Genomic DNA, 25,729 nt, shown 5'->3' with positions numbered 1-25,729 from the left:
GATCACTAAGAAATTGGGCACATCTACTTGAATATTTTATAGGATCCAAGATAAATAAATGGATGGAAAAATCCATGTATGAGGTAGGAGTTTGAGATCATAATGCCAGTTGACAACACTGAGGCACTTCCTAAGAGCATGGGCAGGAGCAATTACCAATCAATCTATCCTTCAGTTCATTTCCCTGTTTAATAAGTGTCAGAAAACAGCATGGAGTACAGAGGTTTACTAATTCTGTGGATGGCAAGATCACTCGGCTCTTTTACACTTAGGGGTAAGAGTCTGTAGTGGAATCCACTTTTACAATGAAGATCTGTACAACACCTCAGAGTTTCTAAGGCCTGAGGCAAAGACTCAGCGTCAAATCTTGTTCTGAGGCTGAGCCTTTGAAGAGAGAGTTCCTACCAGTGTAAGCAGAGATGGAATTCAGCTGAGTGTGTCACGCCAGGGCTGCTTTGACTTTGGGTTGGCACTGCTGCTACTTGGGGTGCTGGGAGGCTGATTCTTTCCAGGCTGTAGCAGAGGGTTGTGGGTGAAGGTCTGTCGTAAGGGACCTAGGGCAAAAGAAAACAAATCTCAATGAACAAAGGAAAGGAAGAAACAAATCACAGAATTTAGCCTGAAAGGGCTATTTACCCCTGGCTGCTAGCTCTAAGTGATTCTGCATGCGTCGTTCGCGCTCTTGTAGCTGATGAGCCAGTTCAGCGTTCTTCCACCCTGTGTAAAGAGGAAGGCAGTTGGGCCTCTACCCATTTTTTGACTAGTTTCCCCCAATCCTGTTATACTGAGGGCACACCCTTACCTTTTTTGAAGCTTTTTAAGAAGCCTTCCTGTGGAAGTAATTTGTCAGAGTCATGCACCACACGCTGGGGGATTTTAAGTATAGTCCGTACGGCTGGAATCCGGAGGCAAGACACCTGGCCCAGGGAAAACACATTGGAGGAGAGCCAATACATGAACACAGCCTGGATGAAAAGAAAGAGACAATACTCAGAAACTGTCACCTGTTACTAGCTCGATGGGAGATGACAAGGCTAGGTGGAAGGGCTTGGAGCCAGTTCCTAAGCCATCACCTACCGTGGGGAAATGGATAGTTACGGGCAAGACTGCTAGGGGCATCACTCTGATTATATTTCTCATCCACTGAAGATCAGAACTTTGTACACCAGTCTCAGCGCCTAACTGCCAAAAAAATAAAAAAGGAGCAAATGCACATCAATTTTAAAGAATCTGGTACAGATTTCAACCCATCAATTCTACTTCTCCAAGGGGCAAAGAATGACCATTCTGCATAACTACTTTACCCCTACTCCCCACTTTGCAGACCTGGCACTTGGCCAGCCTGGGCTTACCTCAAGGACACCCCACATTGTAGCAGTTACTACCAGTGGTAATATGTAGGTGGGGTCAGACAGTGTGAGATCCTGGAACCATAGGAGGCCACCTGTCTGCAGGCTGGGCACAGGAAGGTTGGCCATTTCTCTCAAGGCAATGAAGAAGGAGATGAAGATTGGGGCCTAGTACAAAGGATAAACAGTGTCAGGACCCTTTAGCAAAGGAGACATTCTCATTACTCCATTACTGAAAACTGTATCACCACCACTGCTTTTTCGGGGTCTAAGGCATGGGAAACACAGAGGAGGCTATCTGACTGGTATGGGATAAAATCAGAAGGAAAATGTTTTTGCTTACCTGAGTCAGAGGTAGAATAAGAGGTCTAAAGAGTTTAATATCATGCTTTTTCTGGTAAAATGTCATTTCCGAGGAGGCCTTGTAAACTGTGAACAAGGGGAAATTAATGGTTGGGCTAACAGTTACATCAGTGGAGGTCACTATCCTTACTATCTGGCCCATGAAATTTCTACCTGACCCTTGCTAGTCACTGCAAACATTAGGCCCAAGGAGCAGGTACATCTTTACAACTTGCCCACCTCTAGTAACTCCCGATTTTGGTCATTCCCTTCCCTCAGCAGAATGTCAGCAAAGTGCAAATGTGGTCCGCTCCTACGTGCATTCTGCAGTTGACTCACACTCAGCATGGTCTCCTGCCAACTTGGCCTCTCTGATTCGAGTGGAAAACTTCTGGATCTCTGGCAAGTGGTTGTGGATCTTGGCTGCTTCTCGTTGGCCCTTCACGATGAGAGGAAACACCAGGCATCGGGCAAGGACTGTACCTGGAAAACATACACTAGGACTGAAGTGAAATTAAAGCAGTTCTGCAGCTAGAAGGCTGAAGGTCTTTAGGTCCTCACTGAAAGACTCTTTCTTATTCCAGTCTTTTCAACACTGCGACTCTTGCTGGAGGAGCCCAAAACAAAGGGCAGGGGTGACTTAGTTCCTTCAAGGCTTAGTCTTCTGCTTTGATATCACAATGTCTAGCATTAACTTCTGTAAGCAAATGGCCAGGAATACTGTTTATTTCCTTGAACAAAAGGAAGGTGACAGAAGATACTTCTCTAGATCAGTGGTTTCCAAACTCTTCTATTATCAATGGAACCCCCCACCCCCAACTCTTAGGTGTAGCCCCAATACACGTAACAGATAAAATTGAGCTGCTCTGGATGAGGGGGTAGTCTGGCTACAGAACTGTTCAAGCTCTGGCTTTTTCTTTCCTCAGAGGCACCATTATAGAACTCTGGGGCTCCCAGGAATAAAGTTTGAAAACCACTATCTTAGAAATCCCTAAGGTAGGAAGTAATTTGGTGGCCTACTGCTTTAGCTCCTATTTCTTTTCTTATATTTCCTATTTCTTGATAATTCCAACAAATACTTTATCTGTAAACAAGCAAGAGGGTCTGGGCTGAAAAAAGAGGGTGGTGGTAGTGGTAGTTGGGGGGATATGGGCTTAGGCTTTATCAACATTATGATGGCTGATGTGGAGTGGAAAGAGAAGGGAAGCTAAGGATGAAACCGAGAATACTAGCCCTGAAGGAGGAGACCGAGAATTGGGCAAGGGCAATGGAAATGGAAAAATGTGGTCAGAAAGACTGGAAGAAAATCAGGAAAGATGATCACAAAAGCCATGGGATAGATTTCAAGGTCTAAAGTGTCTAATACAGGACCTTGGTCCCAAGAGGTCAAAATGGAGGAGGAGGAGGAAAGATCGTGAGCTTACATTCTCTCAAGGATATACCAAAATCTGTAACTACATATATAACTGTCTCTGAGAAAGAACTTCAGAGTAGCAGAACAGATCTTATACAACTAAGGATATAAAGAAAAAGCCATTCTGAGCTGGATAGGAGGCAGAGACATGGTCTAGTCCGGAACCACGAGTGGGAGGGACTTCATAACCATAAAGGCTCTCCCTGTGAAATGAGGAGTCCAAGCCCCATATTAGGTTCCCAGGACTGGGGGACCTGCACTGGGAAGACAAGCCCCGTACAACATCTGGTTTTGATAACCAGCAAGGCTTATGTCTGGAGAGCAGGAGTGCAATAGGAAACAGACTCTGCTTTTTTTATTTAACAAAAATTTTTTTCCTTAATGTTTATTTATTTTTGAGACAGAGACGAGCGTGAGCAGGGGAGGGGCAGAGAGAGAGGGAGACACAGAATTTGAAGCAGGCTCCAGGCTCTGAGCTGTCAGCACAGAGCCTGACGCAGGGCTCGAACCCACGGACTGTGAGATCATGACCTGAGCTGAAGTCGGTCGCTTAACTGACTCAGCCACCCAGGCGCCCCCAGACTCTGCTTTTAAAGGGTACAGCACAATCTCACTTGCTGAAGGTTCAGTGCAGAGGCAGCAGTTAGAAAAATGGGCTACACATGGAAGAGATCCACAGACTAATTTTAGGGCATGTGCTGGCAGGGCAGGGATCTGTTAGAACATTCTCTGGGGATGGAAGAGCTGGTGGGCACCATTTCTGACATTCTCCATCTACTGTGCTAGCACCAGCTTGCTCAGCGCAACTCATGCACTGGCCAGGAGCCCCTCTTAAGTGGCTCCCTGCCCTCCCCCTCCCACCCAGCAGGTGGCCTCAGTCTGCACCAGAGCCACCCCCACCAAGAGGTCCCTGCCCTGCCTGCTAGAGCACCTGCAACAGCTGGGCTTGGTAGCCAGCTATGCTGGGGCCAAACCCTCATACCAGCCCACCCAACAGTAGTAGTAGCTGGGCCTCTCAGACAGGATGGGGGGCAGCTCTACTTACCAGCACACCTGAAGAAGCTGTGGCTGAGCCTTGTAGACAGCTGTGTCAGGGGACAGCTCTGCAAACCATTGAGTCTGCACCAACAGAGACCCAGCCACAGGAGAAGGGTACACACCACTCACACAAGGAACCTCTAGGGCACCTGGCTCAGGTGACCGGGGAGTTTGCACTACTGGACCTCACAGGACACCTTCTGCAAAAACTCATTCCTTCACAACCAGGAGACAGAAGTGATCTAACTAATATAAACACAGAGAGTTCAGGCAAAACGAAGAGCCAGAAAAGTATGTTCTAAACAAAAGAACAAGACAAAACCTCAGAAAAAAAACTAAACAAAGAAGAGATAAGCAATCTACCAGATACAAGGGTCTAAGTCATAAACATACTCACTGAACTCCAAAGAAGAAGGGATGAACAGAATTTCAACAGAAACTATAAAATAGGGGCCAATGAGAGCTGAATACAATAACTAAAATAAAAAGTACATTAGAGGGAATCAATAGCAGATTAGGTGATGCAGAAGAATGAATCGGATATCTAGAAGATAGTGGAAATCACCCAATGGGAACAGCAAAAAGAAAAAAGAAAAATACTGAGGATGATTTAAGGAACCTCAGGGATATCAACTGTACTAACATTGGCATCATAGGGATCTCAGAAGAAAGAGAGAAAGGGACAGAAAACCTGTTTGAAGAGATAATGGGTGAAAAATTCCCTAACCTGTTAAAGGAAACAGACATCCAACTCCAGAAAGCAGAGACAATCCCAAAAAAAGATGAACCCAAAAAGATGCACACTAAGACTAATTAATAAAAATTCCAACAGTTAAAGAACCTTAAAAGCAGCAAGAGGAAAACAACTACATACAAAAGAGCCCCCATAGGGGGCGCCTGGGTGGCGCAGTCGGTTAAGCGTCCGACTTCAGCCAGGTCACGATCTCGCGGCCCGTGAGTTCGAGCCCCGCGTCAGGCTCTGGGCTGATGGCTCAGAGCCTGGAGCCTGTTTCCGATTCTGTGTCTCCCTCTCTCTCTGCCCCTCCCCCGTTCATGCTTTGTCTCTCTCTGTCCCAAAAATAAATGTTGAAAAAAAAAAATTAAAAAAAAAAAAAAAAAGAGCCCCCATAAGACTATTAGTTGATTTTTCAGCAAAAACTTTACAAGCCAGAAGGAGCACAATATATTCAAAGTGCCAAAAGGAAAAACTTACAACTGAGAATAGCCTACCCAGCAAAGTTATCATTCAGATTGAGGGAGAGATAAGGAGTTTCCCAGAGAAGCAAAAGCTAAAGAATTCATCAACACCAACTAGCCTTATAAGAAATATTAAACAGAATTCTCAAAACAGAAAAGGCTATAATTAGAAATAAGAAAATTATGAAAAAAGTCTCACTGGCAAAGGTAAACATATAATAAAGGGAGCAGATAACTGACTACAGACTTTAGTATGAAGGTTAAAAGACAAAATAAAATCACCTAGACCTACAATAATTAGTCAAGAGATACACAAAATGTTAAATTCTAAGATATGTCAAAAACAATGTAGGAATTTACAAGTCATTTTTTGTACCACCTACCCATTCAAAGTATCATATAATTATTTCATAGGCTTTCTGAATAAAAGCTTTTAAAGCTTCAAAACAAAACAAAACAGACATCAAAATAAACTCCAAAAAACCCAAACACAAAAACCAAAACCTACAAAATGTGAGAAGGGGGACTAAAAATGTAGTGCTTTTAGAATGCACTTGAACTTAAAGCAACCATCAACTTAAAATAGACTGTTATATACATACAATGTTACATATGAACCTCATGGTAACCACACAGCAAATACCTATAATATACACACAAAAATAAAGAGAAAGGTATACAAACATGACACTAAGGAAAGTCACCAAATTACAAGGGAAGAGAAAGATAGGAACAGAGAAGAACTACAAAAACAAGCAGAAATCAAAAAAAATGGTAAGAAGTAAGGGCACCTGGCAGGCTCAGTTGGTAGAGCACGTGACTCCTGATTTTTAGGGGGCTGTGAATTTGAGCCCCACATTGGGTGTAGAGATTACTTAAAAAAATGATAAAAAGTATATCTTCCAGTAATTACCTTGAGGGTAAATGAACTACATGTTCCAATCAAGACACAGGTGGCTGAATGGATTAAAAAAACAAGACTCGTCTATATGCTGCCTGTAAGAGACTCACATGTGATTCCTAAGACAGACTGAGAAAAAGATATTCCATGGAAATGAAAAGAAAATTGGGGTAGCAATACTTGTATCAGACAAAACCGAGTGACAAAAAAGGGCATTACATAATGATAAAAGGATCAATCCAAAGAGAATATAACACTTGGAAATATTTATGCACCCAACACAGGGGCAGCTAAATATGTAACGGAAATGTTAACAGACAAAAAGGAAGAAATTGACACTTATACAATAAAGGTAGGGGACTTTAACATCCCTTTTACATCAATGGATAGACTGTCCAGACAGAAAATCCATAAGGAAACAGTTGCTTTAAACAACACATAAGACCAGAGACTTAATAGATATATACAAAGCATTCCATTCCAAAACAGCAGAATACAGGGGTACCTGGCTGGCTCAATCAGAAAAGCATGTGACTCCTTGGGAATGCAAGCTGGTGCAGCCACTCTGGAAAACAGCCACAAAAAATTAAAAATAGAACTACCCTACGACCCAGCAATTGCACTACTAGGTATTTATCCAAGGGATACAGGTGTATTGTTTCGAAGGGGCACATGCATCCCAATGTTTATAGCAGCACTTTCAACAACAGCCAACGTATGGAAAGGGCGCAAATGTCCATTGATGAAGGAATGGATAAAGAAGATGTGGTTGTGTGTGTGTGCGTGCATGCGCACACACACACACACACACACACACACATACATACACACACAATGGAGTATTGGCAATCAAAAAGAATGAAATCTTGCCATTTGCAACTACGTGGATGGAACGAGAGGGTATTATGCTAAGCGAAATTAGAGAAAGACAAATATATGACTTCACTCATGAGGACTTTAAGATACAAAACAGATGAACATAAGGGAAAGGAAGCAAAAATAAAAATGGGGGGGGGGACAAAAACATGAGACTCTTAAACATGGAGAACAGACAGGGTTACTGGAGGGGTTATGGGAGGGTGGATGGGCTAAATGGGTAAGGGGCATTATGGAATCTACTCCTGGAATCACTGTTGCACTATATGCTAACTAACTTGGGGGTAAATTAAAAAAATAAAAATTAAGAAAAAAAAAAGAATGGCAAAAAAAAAAAAGAGCATTAACTCTTGATCTTGAGTTTGAACCTCATGTTGGGTGTAGAGATTACTAAAAATAAATAATAAACCTTAAAAAAATATTAAAACAACAACACAACAGTCCCCAGACAGCAGAACACACATTCTTTCAACTGCACATGGGACATCCTCCAGGATATATGTTAAGCCACAAACCAAGTCTTAATGAACTGAAAACTAAAATCATATCAAGCATCTTTTCTAACAACAATTGTATGACACTAAAAATCAATTACAAGAGGAAAAATGGAAAAGCCAAACATGTGGAGGCTAAACTACATGCTACTAAACAACCAGTGGGTCAAGGAGGACCTTGAGATAAATGAAGATGGAAACACAATAGTCCAAAATCTATAAGATGCAGCAAAAGCAGTTGAAAAAGGGCAGCTTAGATAGTAAAGACTTACCTTAGGAAACAAGAAAAATCTAAAACAATCTAACCTTACAGCTAAATGAACTAGAAAAAGAACAAAGCCCATGGGCGTCTGCATAGCTCAATTGGTTAAGTGTCTGACTTCAGCACAGGTCATGGTCTTGCAGTTTGTGAGTTCAAGCCCCGTGTTGGGCTCTGTGTTGACAGCTCAGAGCCTGAAGCCTGTTTTGGATTCTGTGTTTCCCATCTCTCTCTGTCCCTCTCCTGCTCATGCTCTGTGTCTTTATCTCTCAAAAATAAATAAACATTAAAAAAAAAAAAAAAAAGAACAAAGCCCAGAATTAGTAGAGGGAAGGAAATAATAAAGATTACAGCAGAAACAAATGAAATAGATTAAAAAAGCAATACAGAAGATCAACAAATCTAAGGGATGGTCTTTTTTTTTTTTTTTTTATATTTTATTTTTATTTTTGAGAGACAAAGCATGAGCGGGGGAGGGCAGAGAGAGAGGGGGACACAGGATCCAAAGCAGGCTCCAGGCTCTGAGCTGTCAGCACAGAGCCCGATGCAGGGCTAGAACTCACAAACCGCGCATCATGACCTGAGCTGACATCAGATGCTCAACCGATTGAGCCACCCAGGTGCCCCAAGAGGTGGTCTTTTAAAAAGAGAAACAAAATTGGGGCGCCTGGGTGGCTCAGTTGGTTAAACGCCCAACTTTGGCTCAGGTCATGATCTCGTGATTTGTGAGTTCGAGCCCCACTCCAGTTTCTGTGCTGACAGCTGAGCCTGGAGCCTGATTCAGATTCTGTGTCTCCCCCTCTGCCCCTCCCTCGCTTGCACTCACTCTCCCTCTCTCTTAAAAATAAATATACATTAAAAAAAGAAAAAAAAAGATAAAACAAAATTGATAAACTTTAGCCAGACTCATCAAGGAAAAAAAAAGAGAGGGCCCAAATAAAATCAGAAATGAAACAGAACAACCCATACCACATAAACACAAAGGATTATAACGCTATTATAAAAAATATATGCCAACAAATGGGACAACCCAGAAGAAACATACAATCTTCTGAGACTAAATCAAGAATAGAAACTCTGGACAGACTGATTACTAGTAATGAAATTGAATTGTGAATCAAATTACCAACAAACAAAAGTCCCCAGATCAGACAGTTTCACAGGTGAATTCTACCAAACATTAAAGAAGAGTTTATACCGATCTTTCTCAAACTATTCCAAAAAACTGAAGAGGAAGAAAAAAGCTTTCAAACTCATTCTATAAGGCCAGTATTACCCTGATACCAAAGACATCACAAAAAAAAAAAAAAAAAAAAAAAAGAAAACTGCAGGTCAATATCCTCGATGAACATATATGTAAAAATCCTCAACAAAATATTAGCAAACCAAATGCAACAATACATTAAAAGGATCACACACTATGATCAAGTGAGATTTATTCCAGGAATGCAAGGATGGTTAAATATATGCAAACCCATCGATGTTGACACACATTAACAAAAAGAATAAAAATCATCTCAAAAGATACAGAATAGGCATTTGATGATAATTTCAAAATCCATTTATGATTAAAAACTCCTGGGGCACCTGGGTTGCTCAGTTGGTTAAGCATCCGACTTTGTTTGGCTCAGGTCATGATCTCATGGCTCATGAGTTTGAGCCTTATGTCAGACTCTGTGCTAACAGCTCAGAGCCTGGAGCCTGCTTCAGATTCTGTCTCCCTCTCTCTCTCTCTACCCCTCTTTCACTCATGCTGTCTCAAAAACAAATAAACATTAAAAAAAAATTTTTTTTAAATGTTTTAAAAAAGTCTCAAAAAAGTAGGTATAGAGGGAATATACCTCAACATGATAAAGGTCATCTATGACAAATCCTCAGCTAACATACTGAATAGTGAAAAGCCGAAAGCTTTTCCTCTAAGATCAGGAACAAGACAAGGATGCCCATTCTCATTGCTTTTAACAACATGAGGTGCACCTTGGAGATGTTGCAGTTTTGGTTCTAGACTACCAGTAAAGTGGTTATCACAATAGAGTCAAATGCATTTACTCATTTCTCAGTGCATATAAAAGTTATGTTTATACTATGCTGTAGTTTATTAAGTGCAAAAGTATTATGTCTAAAAAAATAATATACATACCTTAAAAGTACTTTATTGGGGCACCTGAGTGGCTTAGTTGGTTAAGCATCCAACTTCAGTTCAGGTCATGAGCTCATGGTTTGTGAGTTTGAGCCCCATGTCGGGCTCACTGCTGTCAGTGCAGAGCCCACTTTGGATCCTCTTTCCCCCACTTCTCTCTGCCCCTCTCCCACTTGCACTCTCTTGCTCTTAAAAATACATAAACATTAGGGGCGCCTGGGTGGCGCAGTCGGTTAAGCGTCCGACTTCAGCCAGGTCACGATCTCGCGGTCCGTGAGTTCGAGCCCCGCGTCAGGCTCTGGGCTGATGGCTCAGAGCCTGGAGCCTGCTTCCGATTCTGTATCTCCCTCTCTCTCTGCCCCTCCCCCGTTCATGCTCTGTCTCTCTCTGTCCCAAAAATAAATAAACGTTGAAAAAAAAAATACATAAACATTAAAAAAAAAAAAAGGTACTTTATTGCTAAAAAATGCTATCATCTGAGCTTTCAGCAAGTTATCTTTTGGCTCCTGGAGGGTCTTGCCTTGATACTGATAGATGGCTGCTGACCAGGTGGTTGCTGAAAGCTGGAGGTGGCCGTGGCAATTTCTTTAAAAAGACGGCAGTGAGGTCTGCTGCACCAACTGACTCTTCCTTTTATGAATTTCTCTGTAGAACGCAATGCTGTTTGATAGCATTTTATCCACATTAGAACTTTCAAAATTGGAGTCAATCCCTGCTACTGCTTTATCACCTAAGTCTGTGTAATATTCCAAATCCTTTATCATTTAACAGTCTTCATAGTATCTGCACCAGGAATAAATCCATCTCAAGAAACCACTTTCTTTGCTCTTCATAAGAAGCAACTCCTTATCTATTCAAGTTTTATCATGTGACTGCAGCAATTCAGTCACATCTTGAGGCTCCCTTTTAGTTTTTTTGCTATTTCTATCTTATCTGCAGTTACTTCCTCCATTGAAGTCTTGACCCCCTCAAAGTCATCCATGAGGATTGGAATTGGAACTTATATCATACTTTTATTAATGTTGGTATTTTGACCTTTTCTCATGAATCGTGAATGTTTTTTATGGCATCTAGGATGGTGATTCCTTTCCAAAAGGTTATCAATTTACTTTGCCCAGATTTATCAGAGGAACCACAATCTATGGAAGCTTTAGCCTTACAAAATGTATTTCTTAAAAATTATGACTTAAAATTACTCCTTAATCCATGGGCTGCAGAATGGATGTTGCGTTAGCAGGCATGATAACATCAGTCTTGTATACCTCCATCAGAGCTCTTAGGTGACCAAGTCCATTGTCAATGAGCAATATTTTGAAACGCATCTTTTTTTCCTAAGGACTAGGTCTTAATGGTAGGCTTAAAATATTCAGTCCATGTTGTAAACTGATGTGCTGTCACCCAGGCTTTGTTGTTCTATTTATAGAGCACAGGCAGGGTAGATTTAGCATAATTCTTCAGGGCCTTGCAATTTTCAAAATGGGAAATGAGCACTGGCTTCAACTTAAAAGGATTAAAACAATTTTTTAAATGTTTATTTTTGAAAAAGAGAGAGGGGCGCCTGGGTGGCTCAGTTGGTTTAGCATCCGACTTGGGCTCAGGTCATGATCTCATGGTCTGTGAGTTCCAGCCATGCGTCAGGCTCTGTGCCGACAGCTCAGAGCTTGGAGCCTGCTTCGGATTCTGTGTCTCTGTCTCTGCTCCTCCCCAGCTTGGACTCTCTCTCTCTCAAAAATAAATAAAAGATTTAGGGGCGCCTGGGTGGCGCAGTCGGTTAAGCGTCCGACTTCAGCCAGGTCACGATCTCGCGGTCCGTGAGTTCGAGCCCCGCGTCGGGCTCTGGGCTGATGGCTCGGAGCCTGGAGCCTGTTTCCGATTCTGTGTCTCCCTCTCTCTCTGCCCCTCCCCCGTTCATGCTCTGTCTCTGTCCCAAAAATAAATAAACGTTGAAACAAAAAAATTAAAAAAAAAAAAAATAAATAAATAAAAGATTTAAAAATATACATAATAAAAAAAAAAGAGAAAAGAGTGTGAGTGGGGGAGGGGCAGAGAGAGAGGGAGGACACAGAATCTGAAGCAGGCTCCAGCCTCCAAGCTGTCAGCACAGAGCTGACGCAGGGCTCAAACCATGAGATCATCACCTGAGCCCAAGTCGGAAGCCTAACTGACTGAGCCACCCAGCCACCAAAGGGTGTCTTGCCTCCCGGTTGGGAAATCGAACCAGGTCTCCTACATGACAGGTGGGGATACTCACCACTATACTAACAAGGACAGCTCAACTTAAAGCCATCAGTTGTATTAGTTCCTAACAAGAGTCTGCCTGTCCTTTGAAGATAGACATTGACTTCCCTCTAGCTGTGAAAGTCCTAGATGACATCTTCTTCCAATATAAGGCTTCTCATCCATGTTGAGAATCTGTTGGTTAGTGTGATGACTTTTGCCTTCCTCACTAAATTTAATCATTTCTAGCTTTTATGGTGAGACATGTGACTATTCCTTTCACTTGAACAATGAGAGGTCACGGTAGGGTTATTAACCCTAATTTCAGGCCTAATTTCAATATTGTTGTGCCCTGGGAAGGCCTGAAGAAAGGGAGAGAGATGGGGGAACGGCTGGTTGGTAGAACAGTCAGACCACACACATTTATTGATTACATTCTCTGTCATATATGGGTACAGTTTGTGACACTCCAAAACAATTACAATGGTGGGGCGCCTGCGTGGCTCAGTCGGTTAAGCGTCCGACTTCAGCTCAGGTCACGATCTCGCGGTCCGTGAGTTTGAACCCTGCGTCGGGCTCTGGGCTGATGGCTCAGAGCCTGGAGCCTGCTTCTGATTCTGTGTCTCCCTCTCTCTCTGCCCCTCCCCCGTTCATGCTCTGTCTCTGTCTCAAAAATAAATAAACGTTAAAAAAAAAATTAAAAAAAACCAATTACAATGGTAGCATCACAAAACACTGTAACAAATATAATAAAAAAGTTTTAAGTATTGTGAGAATTACCAAAATGTGACACAGAGACAGGAAATGAGCAAATGCTGTTGTAAAAATGGCACTGATAAGACTTGCAAGATGCAGGGTTGCCACAAACCTTCAATATGTAAAAAATGCATTATCCACAAAGTGCAATAAAGTAAGTTATACCTGTACTGGAAGTCCTACCACAGCAATAGATGAGAAAAAGAAATAAAAGCCATCCAAACTGGAAAAGAAGCAAAACCATTAGTATTTGCAGATGACACATTACTATATACAGAAAACTCTAAAGACTTTATCAAAAAATGATCAGAATAAATGAATTCAGTAAATCTGCAGGATACAAAATTAATACTGAGGAACAAATTTAACCAAGGAGGTGAAACAATGGTACTCTGAAAACTATAAGACACTGATTATAGAAACTGAAGGCAATACAAATAATGGAAAGATATACTGTGTTTATGGACTGAATTAATACTATTAAAATGTCCATACTACCGGGCTTCCTGTCTAAGGTGGCAATGTAGGAATACACTGAACTCACCTCCTACATGGACACACCAAATCTACACCTATTTACAAAGCAATTCCTCCTGAAGAACTGAGGGCTGACTGAACAGCTTCTGCACAATGGAAGATAGATCACATAGAGAAAGGCAAGAGAGATGGACACACACTAATGAAGGGAACCTCCACGCCCCAGCACTGTGAACCGCAGTGGGGAGGGACTGCATTGAGGGATCACAAGCAGTTTCTTCTACCCTGGGCACACAAAAAAAGCAGCAGTATGAAAGAGCAACTGGCTGGCTCAGTCAGTAGAGCATGAGACTCTTGATCTCGGGTGGTGAGTTTGAGCCCTACACTGGGGGTAAATTACAATCGATTAATCAATCAGCAACTAAATTACAAAGCAACTGGTTTTAGAACCCTGCCAAACAGTGGAGAGCTGCTGGAACTCTCTCTAGCACTGAGGGGCTGGAGAATGTCAGAGTTTACACTGTCCTTCCACCTTGATAGCACTGATGGGAGGCAGGGTCTAGGTGCCATAGCTGGCCTGCTGCCGCACGAGCCCCAGGACACTAACCCATACCAACCCTGGATAAACTAGGTTACAGAAAAAATAAAAGCTGTGGTTTAAAGAGGTTCCAGTTGTAGAACTCCGCCAAATGACAGGGCAGCTGCTGGAACTCTCTTCAGGTCAGTGGGGCTTGCGAGTGCCACAATTTATGTTCCCCTTCCACCTTGATCGCATGGACAGGAGCCAGGTCTGAGTACCCTAGCCAGCCTACCTCTTCAGTGAGCCCCAGGATCTTAGCCCATAACAGTCCAAGCCATCCCACCAAAGCAGCCCTTGTGTGGCACATGCTAGTTAGTGCTTACTATAATTCCAGTTGTCTGGCCAAGGTGCCATAGGCACAAAGTAGCCTGAAACATCCCAGACCTGCAACACTTCAGCTTCAGAGGACTTCCTAGGGCATCCCTGGTGCAGAGTGCTCTGGGACCTCCCAGCACATGCTTGCTTTGCCTCCACCCATCCTGCCAGGGTGCTCCCTGTGTGGAACTCCCCAAAACACCTTCCCTCCCCCAGCCTAAATCCACTTTAGCTTCAGCTGTCCTGCTGGGACACCCTCTGTGTGAAGAACTTTAAGAAGATTGAGATCATCTTTTCTGACCACAAGAGTATGAAACTAAACCCCAAAACCCCCACAAACACGTGGGGGCTAAAACATGCTACTGAACAACCAATGAAATCAAAGAGGATATGAAAAATACCTTGAGATTAGTGAAAATGAAAACATAATGGTTCAAAATCTTTGGAACAAATATCTTTAGAAGCAAAAGTAGTTCTAAGAGGGAAACTTACAGCGATACAAGAAAAAAGAAAAATTTCATATGATCTAACCTTACACCTAAGTGAACCAGAAAAAAAGAGACCAAAATTAGTAGAAGGAAGGAAATAATAAAGATCAGAGCAGAAATAAATGAAATGGAGACTGAATAAAAATGACAGAAAAGATCAGTGAGGGGCGCCTGGGTGGCTCAGTCGGTTAAGCGTCTGACTTCGGCTCAGGTCATGATCTCGTGGTTCATGAGTTCAAGCCCCACACTGGGCTCTGTGCTGACAGCTCAGAGCCTGAAGCCTGCTTCAGATTCTGTCTCCGTCTCTCTCTGCCCCTTCCCCACTCATGCTCTGTTTCTTTCTCAAATATAAATAAAACATTAAAAAAAAAAAAATTAAAAAAAAAAAAAAGATCAGTGAAATCAAGAATTGGTTCCTTGAAAAGATAAACCAAATTAATAAACCTTTAGCCGGACTCATCACAAAGAGGATCTAAATAAATAAAATCAGAAATGAAAGAGAATAATACTATACACACACACACACACACACACACACACACACACACACACACCCTGGAGTATTACTTGGCAATGAAAAAGAATGAAACCTTGCCATTTGCAACTACGTGGATGGAACTAGAGGGTATCATGCTGAGTGAAATTAGAGAAAGACAAATATATGACTCCATTCATATGAGGACTTTAAGAGACAAAACAGATGAACATAAGGGAAGGGAAGCAAAAATAATATATAAAAACAGGGAGGGGGACAAAACATAAGAGACTCTTTAATATGAAGAACAAACAGGGGGCTACTGAAGGGGTTGAGGGAGGGGAATGGGCTAAATGGGTAAGGGGCATTAAGGAATCTACTCCTGAAATCATTGTTGCACTATATACTAATTTGGATGTAAATTAAAAAAAAAAAAAAAAAAAAAAAAAAAAAAAAAGAAAGAGAATAATACCACAGAAACACAAAGGATTGTAAGACATTACTATAAATAATTACATGCCAACATTATATGGGACAACCTGGAAGAAATAAATTCCTAGAAACATACAATCTTCCAATACTGAATCAGGAAGAAACAGAAAATCTGAACAGACTGATTACTAGTAATGAAACTGGCAATCAAACTCCCAAAAAACAAAAGTCCAAGACCAGAGAACTTCATAGGTGAATTTTACCAAACATTTAAAGAAGAGCTAATCTTATCCTTCTTAACCTATCCTTCTTAAACTATTCAAAAAACTGAAGACGAAGGGAAGTGTTCCAAACTCATTCTATAAGGCCAGTATTACCCTGATACCAAAACCAAAGACACTACCAAAAAAAAACTACCTGGCCGATATCTGTGATGAACGCAGATGCAAAAAAACCTCAACAAAATATTACCGAATCGCATTCAAGAATACATTAAAAAAAAAAAGTTTATTTACTCATTTATGAAAGACAGCCAGTGAGTAGGGGAGGGGCAGGAGAGGGAGACAGAGCATCCCAAGCAGGCTCTGTGCTGTCAACGCAGGGCTCAAACTCACAAAATGTGAGATTATGATCTGAGCCGAAATCAAGAGTCAGATATTTCCCCAACTGAGCCACCCAGGCACCCCAAGAACTTTTGCTTTAAGATCAGGAACATGCCAAGTATGTCCCCTCTTGCCACTTGTATTCAACACAGCACTGGACATTCTAGCCACAGCAATCAGATAAAAAAAAAGAAATAAAAGGCATCTAAATCAGTAAGGAAGAAGTAAAACTGTCACTATTTTCAAATGACATACATAGAAAAACCTTAGAACTCCACTAAAAAAAATGATTACAAGTAATATATGAAAATTAATAAATGAAAATAAAGCTGCAAGATACAAAATTAACATACAAAAATGTCTTGCATTTCTACAGACTAATTATGAAGTAGCAGAAAGAGAAATTAAGAAACAACTCCATTTACAACTGCACCAAAAAGAATAAAATATCTAGGGATAAATTTAACTAAGCAAGTGAAAGACCTGTCTGAAAACTGTAGAAGACTGATGAAAGAAACTGAAGACAACACAAATAACTGAAAAGATACACCATGCTCATGGATTGGAAGAAAACTGCTAAAATGTCCATACACCCAAAGCAATCTACAGATTCAATGCAATCCCTATCAAATAAAATACCAATTACATTTTTCACACAACTAGAAGAATTCTAAAATTTGTATGGAACCACATAAGACCTTAAATAGCCAAAACAATCATAAGAACAAAAATGAAAGTATCACAATCCCAGATTTCAAGATCTATTACAACGTTATAAAACAGTAGGTACTGGCACAAAAACAGACACATAAACTAATGCGAACACAATAGAATCCAGAAATAAACCTACATTTACATGGTCAATTAATCTTTGACAAAGGTGGCAAAAATATACAATGGAGAAGAGACAGCCTCTTTAATAAACGGTGTTGTTAAAATTGGACAGCCACATGCAAAAGAATGAAACTGGAATCACTTTCCGACACCATATACAAAAATAAACAAAACTAGATTAAAGACTTCAATGGGAGACCAGAAGCCATAAAATTCCTAGAAGAAAATATAGGCAGTAAATTTTTGGACATCAGCTTTAGCAATATTTTTCTGGGTATGTCTTCCCAGGCAAGAGAAATAAAAGCAAAATAAACTATTGAAACTACACCAAAACAAAAAGTTTTTGCACAGTGAATGAAACCATCAACAAACCAAAAAGGTTAACTACTGAATGGGAGAAGATATTCGCAAATGATATAATCAATAAGGGGTTAATATCCAAAATAAAGAACTTCTACAACTCAATATCCAAAAAACAGTACAATTAAAAAATGGGTAGAGGCCCTGAATAGGCATTTCTACAAACACATGCAGATGGCCAACAGACAAATGAAAACGTGCTAGGGGTGTCTGAGTGGCTCAGTGGGTTAGGCATCTGACTCTTGATTTCGGCTCAGGTCATGAAATCAAGATTCATGAGTTTGAGCCCCTTGTCGGGCTCTACCCTGACAGCGCAGAGCCTGCTTGGGATTCTGTCTCCCTCTCTCTCTCTGCCCTTCCCCTGCTTGCTCTTTTTCTCTCTCCCTCTCAAAAATAAATAAGTATTAAAAAAACAACAACAAAAAAGAGACAGAGGGGTGCCTAGGTGGCTCAGTTGATTAAGTGGCTGACTTGGTTTCAGCTCAGGTCATGATCTCATGGGTTTATAAATTTGAGACCTGTATTGGGCTCTGTGCTGATAGTGCAGAGCCTGCTTGGGAGTCTCTCTCTGCCCCTCCCCCCTCTCAAAAATAAAATATACAAACATAAAAAAAAAAAAAAAAGAAAACATGCTAAACATCACTAATCATCAGGGAAATGCAAATCAGAGCCAAAATGAGTTATCACCTCAACATCTGTCAGAATGGCTAGAATAAAAAAGAAGTAAGTGTTGATAAGGATGTGGAGAAAAGAAACTCATTGTGCACTGCTGGTGAGAATGTAAAATAGTACAGCCACTGTGGAAAACAGCATGGCAGTTCCTTAAAAAACTAATAATAGAAATACCATATGATCTAATCATCCCACTGCTGGGGATTTACCCAAAGAAAATGAAAACAGTACTTCGAAAATATATATACACCCCTAAGTTCATTGCAGCATTATCTACAAGAGCTAAGATATGGAAGCAACTGTCCATTCATAGGTGAATGGCTAAAAAAGGTGTAGTGTATACACACACAGCAGAATATTATGCAGCCATAAAAAAGAATGAGATCTTGCCATTTGTGACATGGATGGACCTACAGGGTATTATGCTATGTATAGTCAGAAGGAGAAAGACAAATACAGTATAATTTCACTTATAAGTGGAATCTAGAAAACCAAACAGACCGTAGATATAGAGAACAATCTGGATGTCAAAAGGGAGGGGGTTGGCAGAGATGGGTAGAATAGGAGATGAAAAGGCACAAACTTGGGGCACCTGGGTGGCTCAGTCGGTTAAGTGTCCAACTCTTTTTTTTTTTTTTTTAAGTTTATTTATTTTGAGAGAGACAGAGCACAAGTTGGGGACAAGCAAAAGAGAGGGGGACAGAGGATCCAAAGCGGGCTCCTCACTGATAGCAGAAAGCCTGATGCAGGGTTCAAACCCATGAACCAGCAGATCATGACCTGAACCGAAGTCAGATACTTAACCGACTGAGACACCCAGGTGCCCCTAAGCATCTTGCATTTGCCTCAGGTCATGATCTCATGGCTTCTGAGTTTGAGCCCCACAATAGGCTCTGTGCTGACAGCGAGGAGCTTGCTTGTGTTCCCCCCTCCCGCCCCCTACTTGCTCTCAAAATAAGTAAATTAATTAATTAAATGGTACAAACTTCCAGGGGTGCTAGGTTGGCTCAGCTGGTAGAGCATGCGACTCTTGATCTCGGGGTTGTTGAGTTTGAGCCCTGAGATCAAGAGCTGCATGCTATACCGACTGAGCCAGGTATTGCTTAAATAAATAAAAAACAAAGGTACAAACTTCCAGTTATAAATAAAGAAGACACAGGTATGCAATGTACAGCACAGGGAATATAGTTAATAACACTGTTAACAACTTTATATGGTGACATTGTGGTTACTTCATAAGGTATAAATGTTGAATCACTGTTGTACACCTGAAACTAACATAATATTGTGTACCAACTACACTCCAATAGAATAAACTGGGGGAGAAAGTCTAACACAGAAAGGCTGAATATGAAAAGAAATATGGGCTTAGCTGATGTCACAGACAGTTAAAATGAGGTGTTATTAATAAGTCAGATTGTTGAGTGTCAAAGAGTGGAAAGAAGTCCAGTGCATGCAGGATAGTCTTTTAAAATAACAGCTATGAAAGGAGAAAGAACAAAGGATGAAGGGACTTTTTCCTCAAGAAATACATGGTATGTTTGAACATGTTTATATTTTCAGAATAGGGCAGTAAAAAGACACAAGAGACAGGATGATCTCTGGCGCACGGTGTAGGAAGAAACAGAATTTATAGTCTTCGCCTACAGGAGGAACAATGTGGGCATCTTCCACTTTGGGGGGTTTTAAGTGCCTGGCCTGACCTTCTATTCACCTAAACCAGGGCAGCTTCATCACTGTTAACAAGGTCTCCTTAATCTAACCCCATGCTCACATTCAAATATCCACATTTCTTGAATCTCAGATGATCTAGTGATTTGATAATACCTGTTAGGGAAAGATAAGTAGAGTGTATCTAAGTATCAAGAATCTCCGTCACCTGAGTCATCTCCTTTTCTGACCCCTAAACTTCTGCAACTACAGTTGACCTTTGAACAACAGGGGTTTGAACCGCATGCGCCCCCTCATACAGGGATTTTTTTTTTTTTTTTTTATAGCACTGTATTTTCTCTACCTTACTTTATTGTAAGAATATAATATAGAATACATATAACACACAAAATATGTATTAGTTGTTTATGCTATCAGTAAGGCTTCTAACAGTTGGCTTTTAGCAGTTAAGTTTTGAGAAGTGAAAAGTTATACATGGATTTTCAACTGTTGAGTGGGGCTGGCACCCCTAACCCCCAGGTTATTCAAGGGTCAGCTGTAATCCCTCCCATCCACGTATAGAACTGCTATCTTTAAAGTTCTACTTCTAAGTTCCCATTTTCTCTACCCTTGACCAGGATGTATTCCCCTTACATGCAGCAATGGCCCCCCACCAAGGTAGGCCCAGGTTAACATGCATAAATTCCAGTAAGTTCTGAATTAGTCCCACTGGGGTGTATGACCCCAGCCCCAGTTCAGCGAAGCTCTGTTCTGCAGCAGTTTGGATTACATCTGCAGTCTCTCCAGAAGCCACCTCCGTTATAGCTGTGGGTGGGGGAGTTGCAGGAATGACAGGAGGGGCCTGAACCTGTGCAAAAGGAAGCCATGTGTAATACTCAGTAGGGGGGACATAAGAAATCACAGGTCCCCTAAAATAATAACTAATATCAAATCAGGTTGTTCTATTGACTTTCTATTTCTCATTCTCCCAGGTTAGTCTACAGTGTACACGGAATTCAAAGCTTAAAAAGGACATTTTACTTTCTCCTCTAGGCAGGAAGATAAGTTACTTAGAGTAAGATTTCATGACTTCTCTTCCTATTAGGAAGTTATTTCTTCTATCAGTGTTTTCCAAACTTCAGTCATTTGAGCATCACTGGCATGATTTTGCAGATACTGAAACTATCAAAATTTTTACTTAAAACAATTTAGTTTTTAAGACCAAAATATTTACTTGGTCTCACCATCAGAAATATTAATAGCCATGAAGTCCTTGATTTGCAAGTTATAACTTTTCTAATACACACGCACACCTGGAATCACATCTAAACCATCAGTAGCTTGCCACCATTATGGCAAACAATGCCTTGTATAGCACTTAAATCTCTCCTGCTGTACTGTCAGTCATTTCCCCACTGACTTGAAAATCTATCCCAGGCAGAGATACTACCATTTTGGGGAGCTGTGTGGAGTGTGGCCAAGAACTCTTTGCCACATTCCCTCTCCATGTAGTTAAGATAGAAACAAATCAACCAACAAACCCCACTCCTAACGTCGCAGGGACTAATCGCCTCTTACCTGGGCTTCTGAGAACAAGATCACAGAGGTACTGAGGCCCCGTGGGCCAGGGGCCGCAAGAAGGACATAGTGCGGGCGCTCGCAGCACCGGCTGGCTGGGAAGAGGTGCCCCGCGGTCAGCGGTTTTCGGGGCCAATGTGAGGGCCCTGCGACGCTGTGGAACTGAGAGGGTAAAAGGAGGATGGGGCCCTCTTACCGGAGCAGATGTCGTTCATCATGCTCATTTGCCACGAAGCAGGCAGCCCGCCACCACAGGTGAGGGCACTGCAACTCTCCGCGCGCAGATGGCTGGCCCGAAGGCATGCAACTTGTTCAGTCCTGGCTCTCAGTTACCACAGACCCACCCGGGAGCACAGAGGTCGAGGCTAAGGTTTCCGTGGCAGGGGTGACAACGGGACCCGTGAATAGTTAACTATACGCGGCCGCTGAGGCCGCACGGCCGGGGCCGTAACCCTCCCGCGTCCTCAGGCGAGCCGAGGTCAAGAGAGACAGGTCCTGGTGGGCAGGTCATGCTGTCCCTGGCACAAGCTGTCTCGGGCTCGGGCCACAGGGACAGGGTAGCATTCGGGCGCTCAGCCCTGGGGCATCCTTACCTGACGCTGTGGCCGTAATAGGCGAAGAAGCTCCCGGCGTCCGCACATCAATCCCATCGCCATTTTACCGGGAAGAAGCCTTGCGCTCGCGCCTGCGCACTCAGACCTTTAGCCTCGCGGGAAGAGGCCCTTTTGGAAATGGGCTTGAAGCCAGAGCTATTGCCACGATCAGGTGGCAAATGGGACTGAAACCTGGCGGCCATATTTGAAGTGGGTACGAAGACGCTAAGGGTCCTTTTAACAAGATCGTGCAGTGTTTTCAGGACTTTGAAAGATTTAAATTAAGAGCCCCGGGAGAGGCGGTCTGGTAGTGACTGCAAACTTTGGGGCTTGGGCTCTTTTCCTCCGTCTCGTAAATCCGCGATTCACCTCTGATTTGTAGAGTTAAAAAATAGCTTCGAGACAGTCTTGGCTGTGCTTGGCGTAGATTTTTCCTGCCCAGTGATGTTCGACTTTTATTGCTAGATAATATTGTAATTGCAGATTAAGTAAAATGTGAGGATAGTCTGGCGTCTGACAAAAATGGAGGGAAGGCAACTTATAGGAAGGAAATATTTTCCTCCCAGATAAAAAGACAAAGCTTCAAGAGGGGACTCTACCTTTCACCTTTCCCTTCCTTAAGTGGGGTTGCGTGCGGATCATCTGATGACCATGAGGGGACAAATCTAAAGATGAGAAACTAACGTGTTGAAGATGATGGTATGGAAAGAGAGAAAAACCCTGAATACTTGGTGATGTCATTCAGGTACCAAGCTTGGTACCACCTGTATCTAGACTGCTGTATAAGATAATTAAAGGTCTTTATTGTCCAGACTCTAAATCTCTGTTGCTTGGGTGTTTGCTTCTTAAAGCTGAAAGCATTCCTAAAGTTATATGAGGTGAAATTCTCTCCCTAAGGAAAAAAAGTTCTGCTCAGAAAGGTGGAAGTTGGTTACAGTTGAACGTTTATAACTTCTTTCAAATTACAAGAGTGCTTTTTGAATAACATAGTTTGGAAAGATACAGTAGCCAGATATTATTTCAGTCACTGTTATTTGGGGATGATTATGAATGCACCGTACAGAAATGGTAAAAATAGGCAAAAAGAAAAAAGTACAATCCAGATTTAGTAATAAGTAGGGGTTATGCCCTATCAATCACATATGTTGGGTACTATTGTAAATAAGATTTTAAAGGTTACTTTAAAAAATACAGCTAGAGGTGATGACAAATATACAACTACAGGACACTTGGGGAAATAAAAACCCAAACTGATACTTTGGTGGCCCCAAATGAACCATCTGTCACAGTATTTGCATCCTTGTATAGTCTTGTACAACCACTATGGAAAATAGTGTGGAAGTTCCTCAAAAAATTAAGAACTACCATAGAATCCAGCATTTCCATGTTTGGGAATATATCTGAAGGAAACAGAAACACTACATCAAAGACATATCTGCACCTTCGTGTTCATAGTAGCATTAGGTATAATAGCCAAGATATGGAAACAACCCAGATATCTGTGGAAGGATACATGGATAAAGAAATAGTGGTATAAGGGCACCTGGGTGGCTCAGTCGGTTGAGCGTCCAACTTTGGCTCAGGTCATGATCTTGGGGTCCGTGGGTTTGGTCCCTATGTCAGGCTCTGTGTGGACAGCTGGAAGCCTGGAGCCTGTTTCAGATTCTGTGTCTCCCTCTCTTTCTCTGCTCCTCCCTGCTCATGCTCTGTCTCTCTCTTAATAATAAATAAACATTAAAAAATTAAAAAAAATTATGGTATAAATATACAATGGAAACTTATTCACCACAAAAAAGAAGGAAATCCTGCCATGTGTGACAACATGGGTGGATCTTGAGGGCATTATGCTAAGTGAAATAAGTCAGACAGAGAAAGACAAATACTGTATGATCTCATTTTTATGTGGAATTAAAAAAACACATCAAAACCCCCAAAAAACAAACTTATAGAAAAAGAGATCAGATTTGTGGTCACCAGAGGCAGGGGTGGGGAGGTAGGGGAATTGGATGAAGATGGTCAAAAGGTACAACTTCCAGTTACAAGATAAATAAGTACTGGGGTTGTAATATACAACATGATGACTATAGTTAACACTGATGTATGGTGTATTTGGAAGTTGTTAAAAGAGTAGATCTTAGGAGTTCTCACAAGATAAAAACCATTTTCTTTCTTTTTTTTTTTGTATGAGATGATGGATGTTAACTAAACTTATTGTGGTAATTGTTTTGCAATGTAAACGTATATTACATTATGACATTGTAAACTTACACAATATTATATGTCAATTATATGTCAATAAAGCTGGGAAAAAAGAAGGTTCTAAGGAATATATAAAAAAATTTTACTGGAACTGATAGGTGAATTAGGCAAGGTTGCTGCATACAAGGTCAATGTACAAAAATCAATTGCATTTTTATACATTAATAACGAACAACTAGAAATAAAAAATACCATTTATAAGACCATCAAAATCAAGAAACATTTATGAGTACATTTAACAAAATATGTGTGTGACTTATATAGTGACAGCTACAGAACATTACTGAGAGAAAATTTAAAGGGCCTAATTAAATGGAGAGATATACCATGTTGATGGATTGTAAGACTCAATATTGTTTAGATGTTGATTCTTCTTAAAGTGATTTACAGCAATCTCAGTCAAAATCCTAGAATGTTGTAGAAATTGACAAATAATTAATACATTTATATGAAAAATGTAAAAGACCTGGAATAGACAAAATACTTTTTGAAAAAGAAGAATAAAGTTGGAGGACTTACAGTACAAGATTTCAAGCCTTACTATAAAGCAATAGTAATCAAGACAGTGTGGTACTGGCATAAAAATAGACCTTTTGATTAAAAGAACAGAATAATTTCCAGAAATAAGTTCACACATGATCAATTTATTTCAATAAAACTTCCAAGGGAATTCAAAAGGAAAAGGAAATTCTTTTCAACAAATGGAATAGCTAGGTATTCCTATAGAAAAAATTTGATCCTCTACTCTTACCTTCTACTGTATATAAAAATTAAAATGGGTCAGAGTCCTAGGCTTCAAAGCTAAAACTATAATTTTTCTAGAAGAAAGCACAAAAGAAAACCTTGGAGTAGCCAGAGATTTCCTAGACAGGACACAAAAACACTAGTCATAAAAGAAAAATTTGATAAATAGGACTTCATCAAAGTTTAAAATGCTTGCCCTTTGGAAGGCACTATTAGAAAAATTAAAAGGCAAACATAGACTTGAAAAATAATCACAATATATGACAAAAGATTTGTATCTAGGATATGTAAATGACTCTTTTTATGACTTAATTAAAATCAAAACAACCCAATGAAAACAGGCAAATGTTTTGAACAGACATTTCACAAAAGAAGATACCAGAAAGAATAGCCAAAAATCACACAAAGAGACACTCAAAATCATTAGTCATCAAGAAAATGCAAAATAAAACCACAATGACATACCACTACATACCTACTAGAATCCCTGAAATTAATTGATGGACAATACCAGGTGTTGATTGGATATATGAACCAAGTAAAACTTCCATAAATTGCTGGTAGGAATGCAGAATAGTACAATCACTTGGCAGACTCCTATAAAATTAAATGTACATTTACTATATGACCAAGCAATTCCACTCCTAGTTATTTTTTCAAGAGAAATGAGAATATATGTTCACAAAA

General features: G+C 40.9%; 1 protein-coding gene across 1 annotated transcript; it reads right to left on the bottom strand.

The window, feature by feature from the left end:
• Positions 1 to 172: 172 nt before the first annotated feature.
• OXA1L (OXA1L mitochondrial inner membrane protein) lies at positions 173 to 22,152 on the bottom strand. The gene is made up of 10 exons (XM_043555753.1): positions 22,040 to 22,152; positions 21,447 to 21,608; positions 20,523 to 20,736; positions 2,031 to 2,174; positions 1,693 to 1,778; positions 1,353 to 1,517; positions 1,078 to 1,182; positions 803 to 965; positions 637 to 717; positions 173 to 554 (listed from the first exon to the last, which is right to left on the bottom strand). The coding sequence occupies exons 1-10, from the start codon at positions 22,100 to 22,102 to the stop codon at positions 427 to 429; spliced, it is 1,311 nt and encodes a 436-aa protein (XP_043411688.1). The 5' UTR covers positions 22,103 to 22,152; the 3' UTR covers positions 173 to 426.
• Positions 22,153 to 25,729: the final 3,577 nt, after the last annotated feature.

Source organism: Prionailurus bengalensis, chromosome B3, assembly GCF_016509475.1.
Source record: "Prionailurus bengalensis isolate Pbe53 chromosome B3, Fcat_Pben_1.1_paternal_pri, whole genome shotgun sequence".
Taxonomy (NCBI): Eukaryota; Metazoa; Chordata; class Mammalia; order Carnivora; family Felidae; genus Prionailurus; species Prionailurus bengalensis.
The sequence above is the reverse complement of the archived record's forward strand: the minus strand, read 5'-3'. Positions and strand labels throughout refer to the sequence as shown.

Coding starts and splice junctions, on each gene's coding strand:
- OXA1L (XM_043555753.1), bottom strand. CDS start 22,102: ATGGCGATGGGATTGATGTGCGGACGCCGGGAGCTTCTTCGCCTATTA. Junction 20,737..21,446: donor TCTTGTTCTCAGAAGCCCAG/GTAAGAGGCGAT, acceptor CCTTTTGCACAG/GTTCAGGCCCCTCCTGTCAT. Junction 1,183..1,352: donor CAATGTGGGGTGTCCTTGAG/GTAAGCCCAGGC, acceptor TTTTTTTGGCAG/TTAGGCGCTGAGACTGGTGT.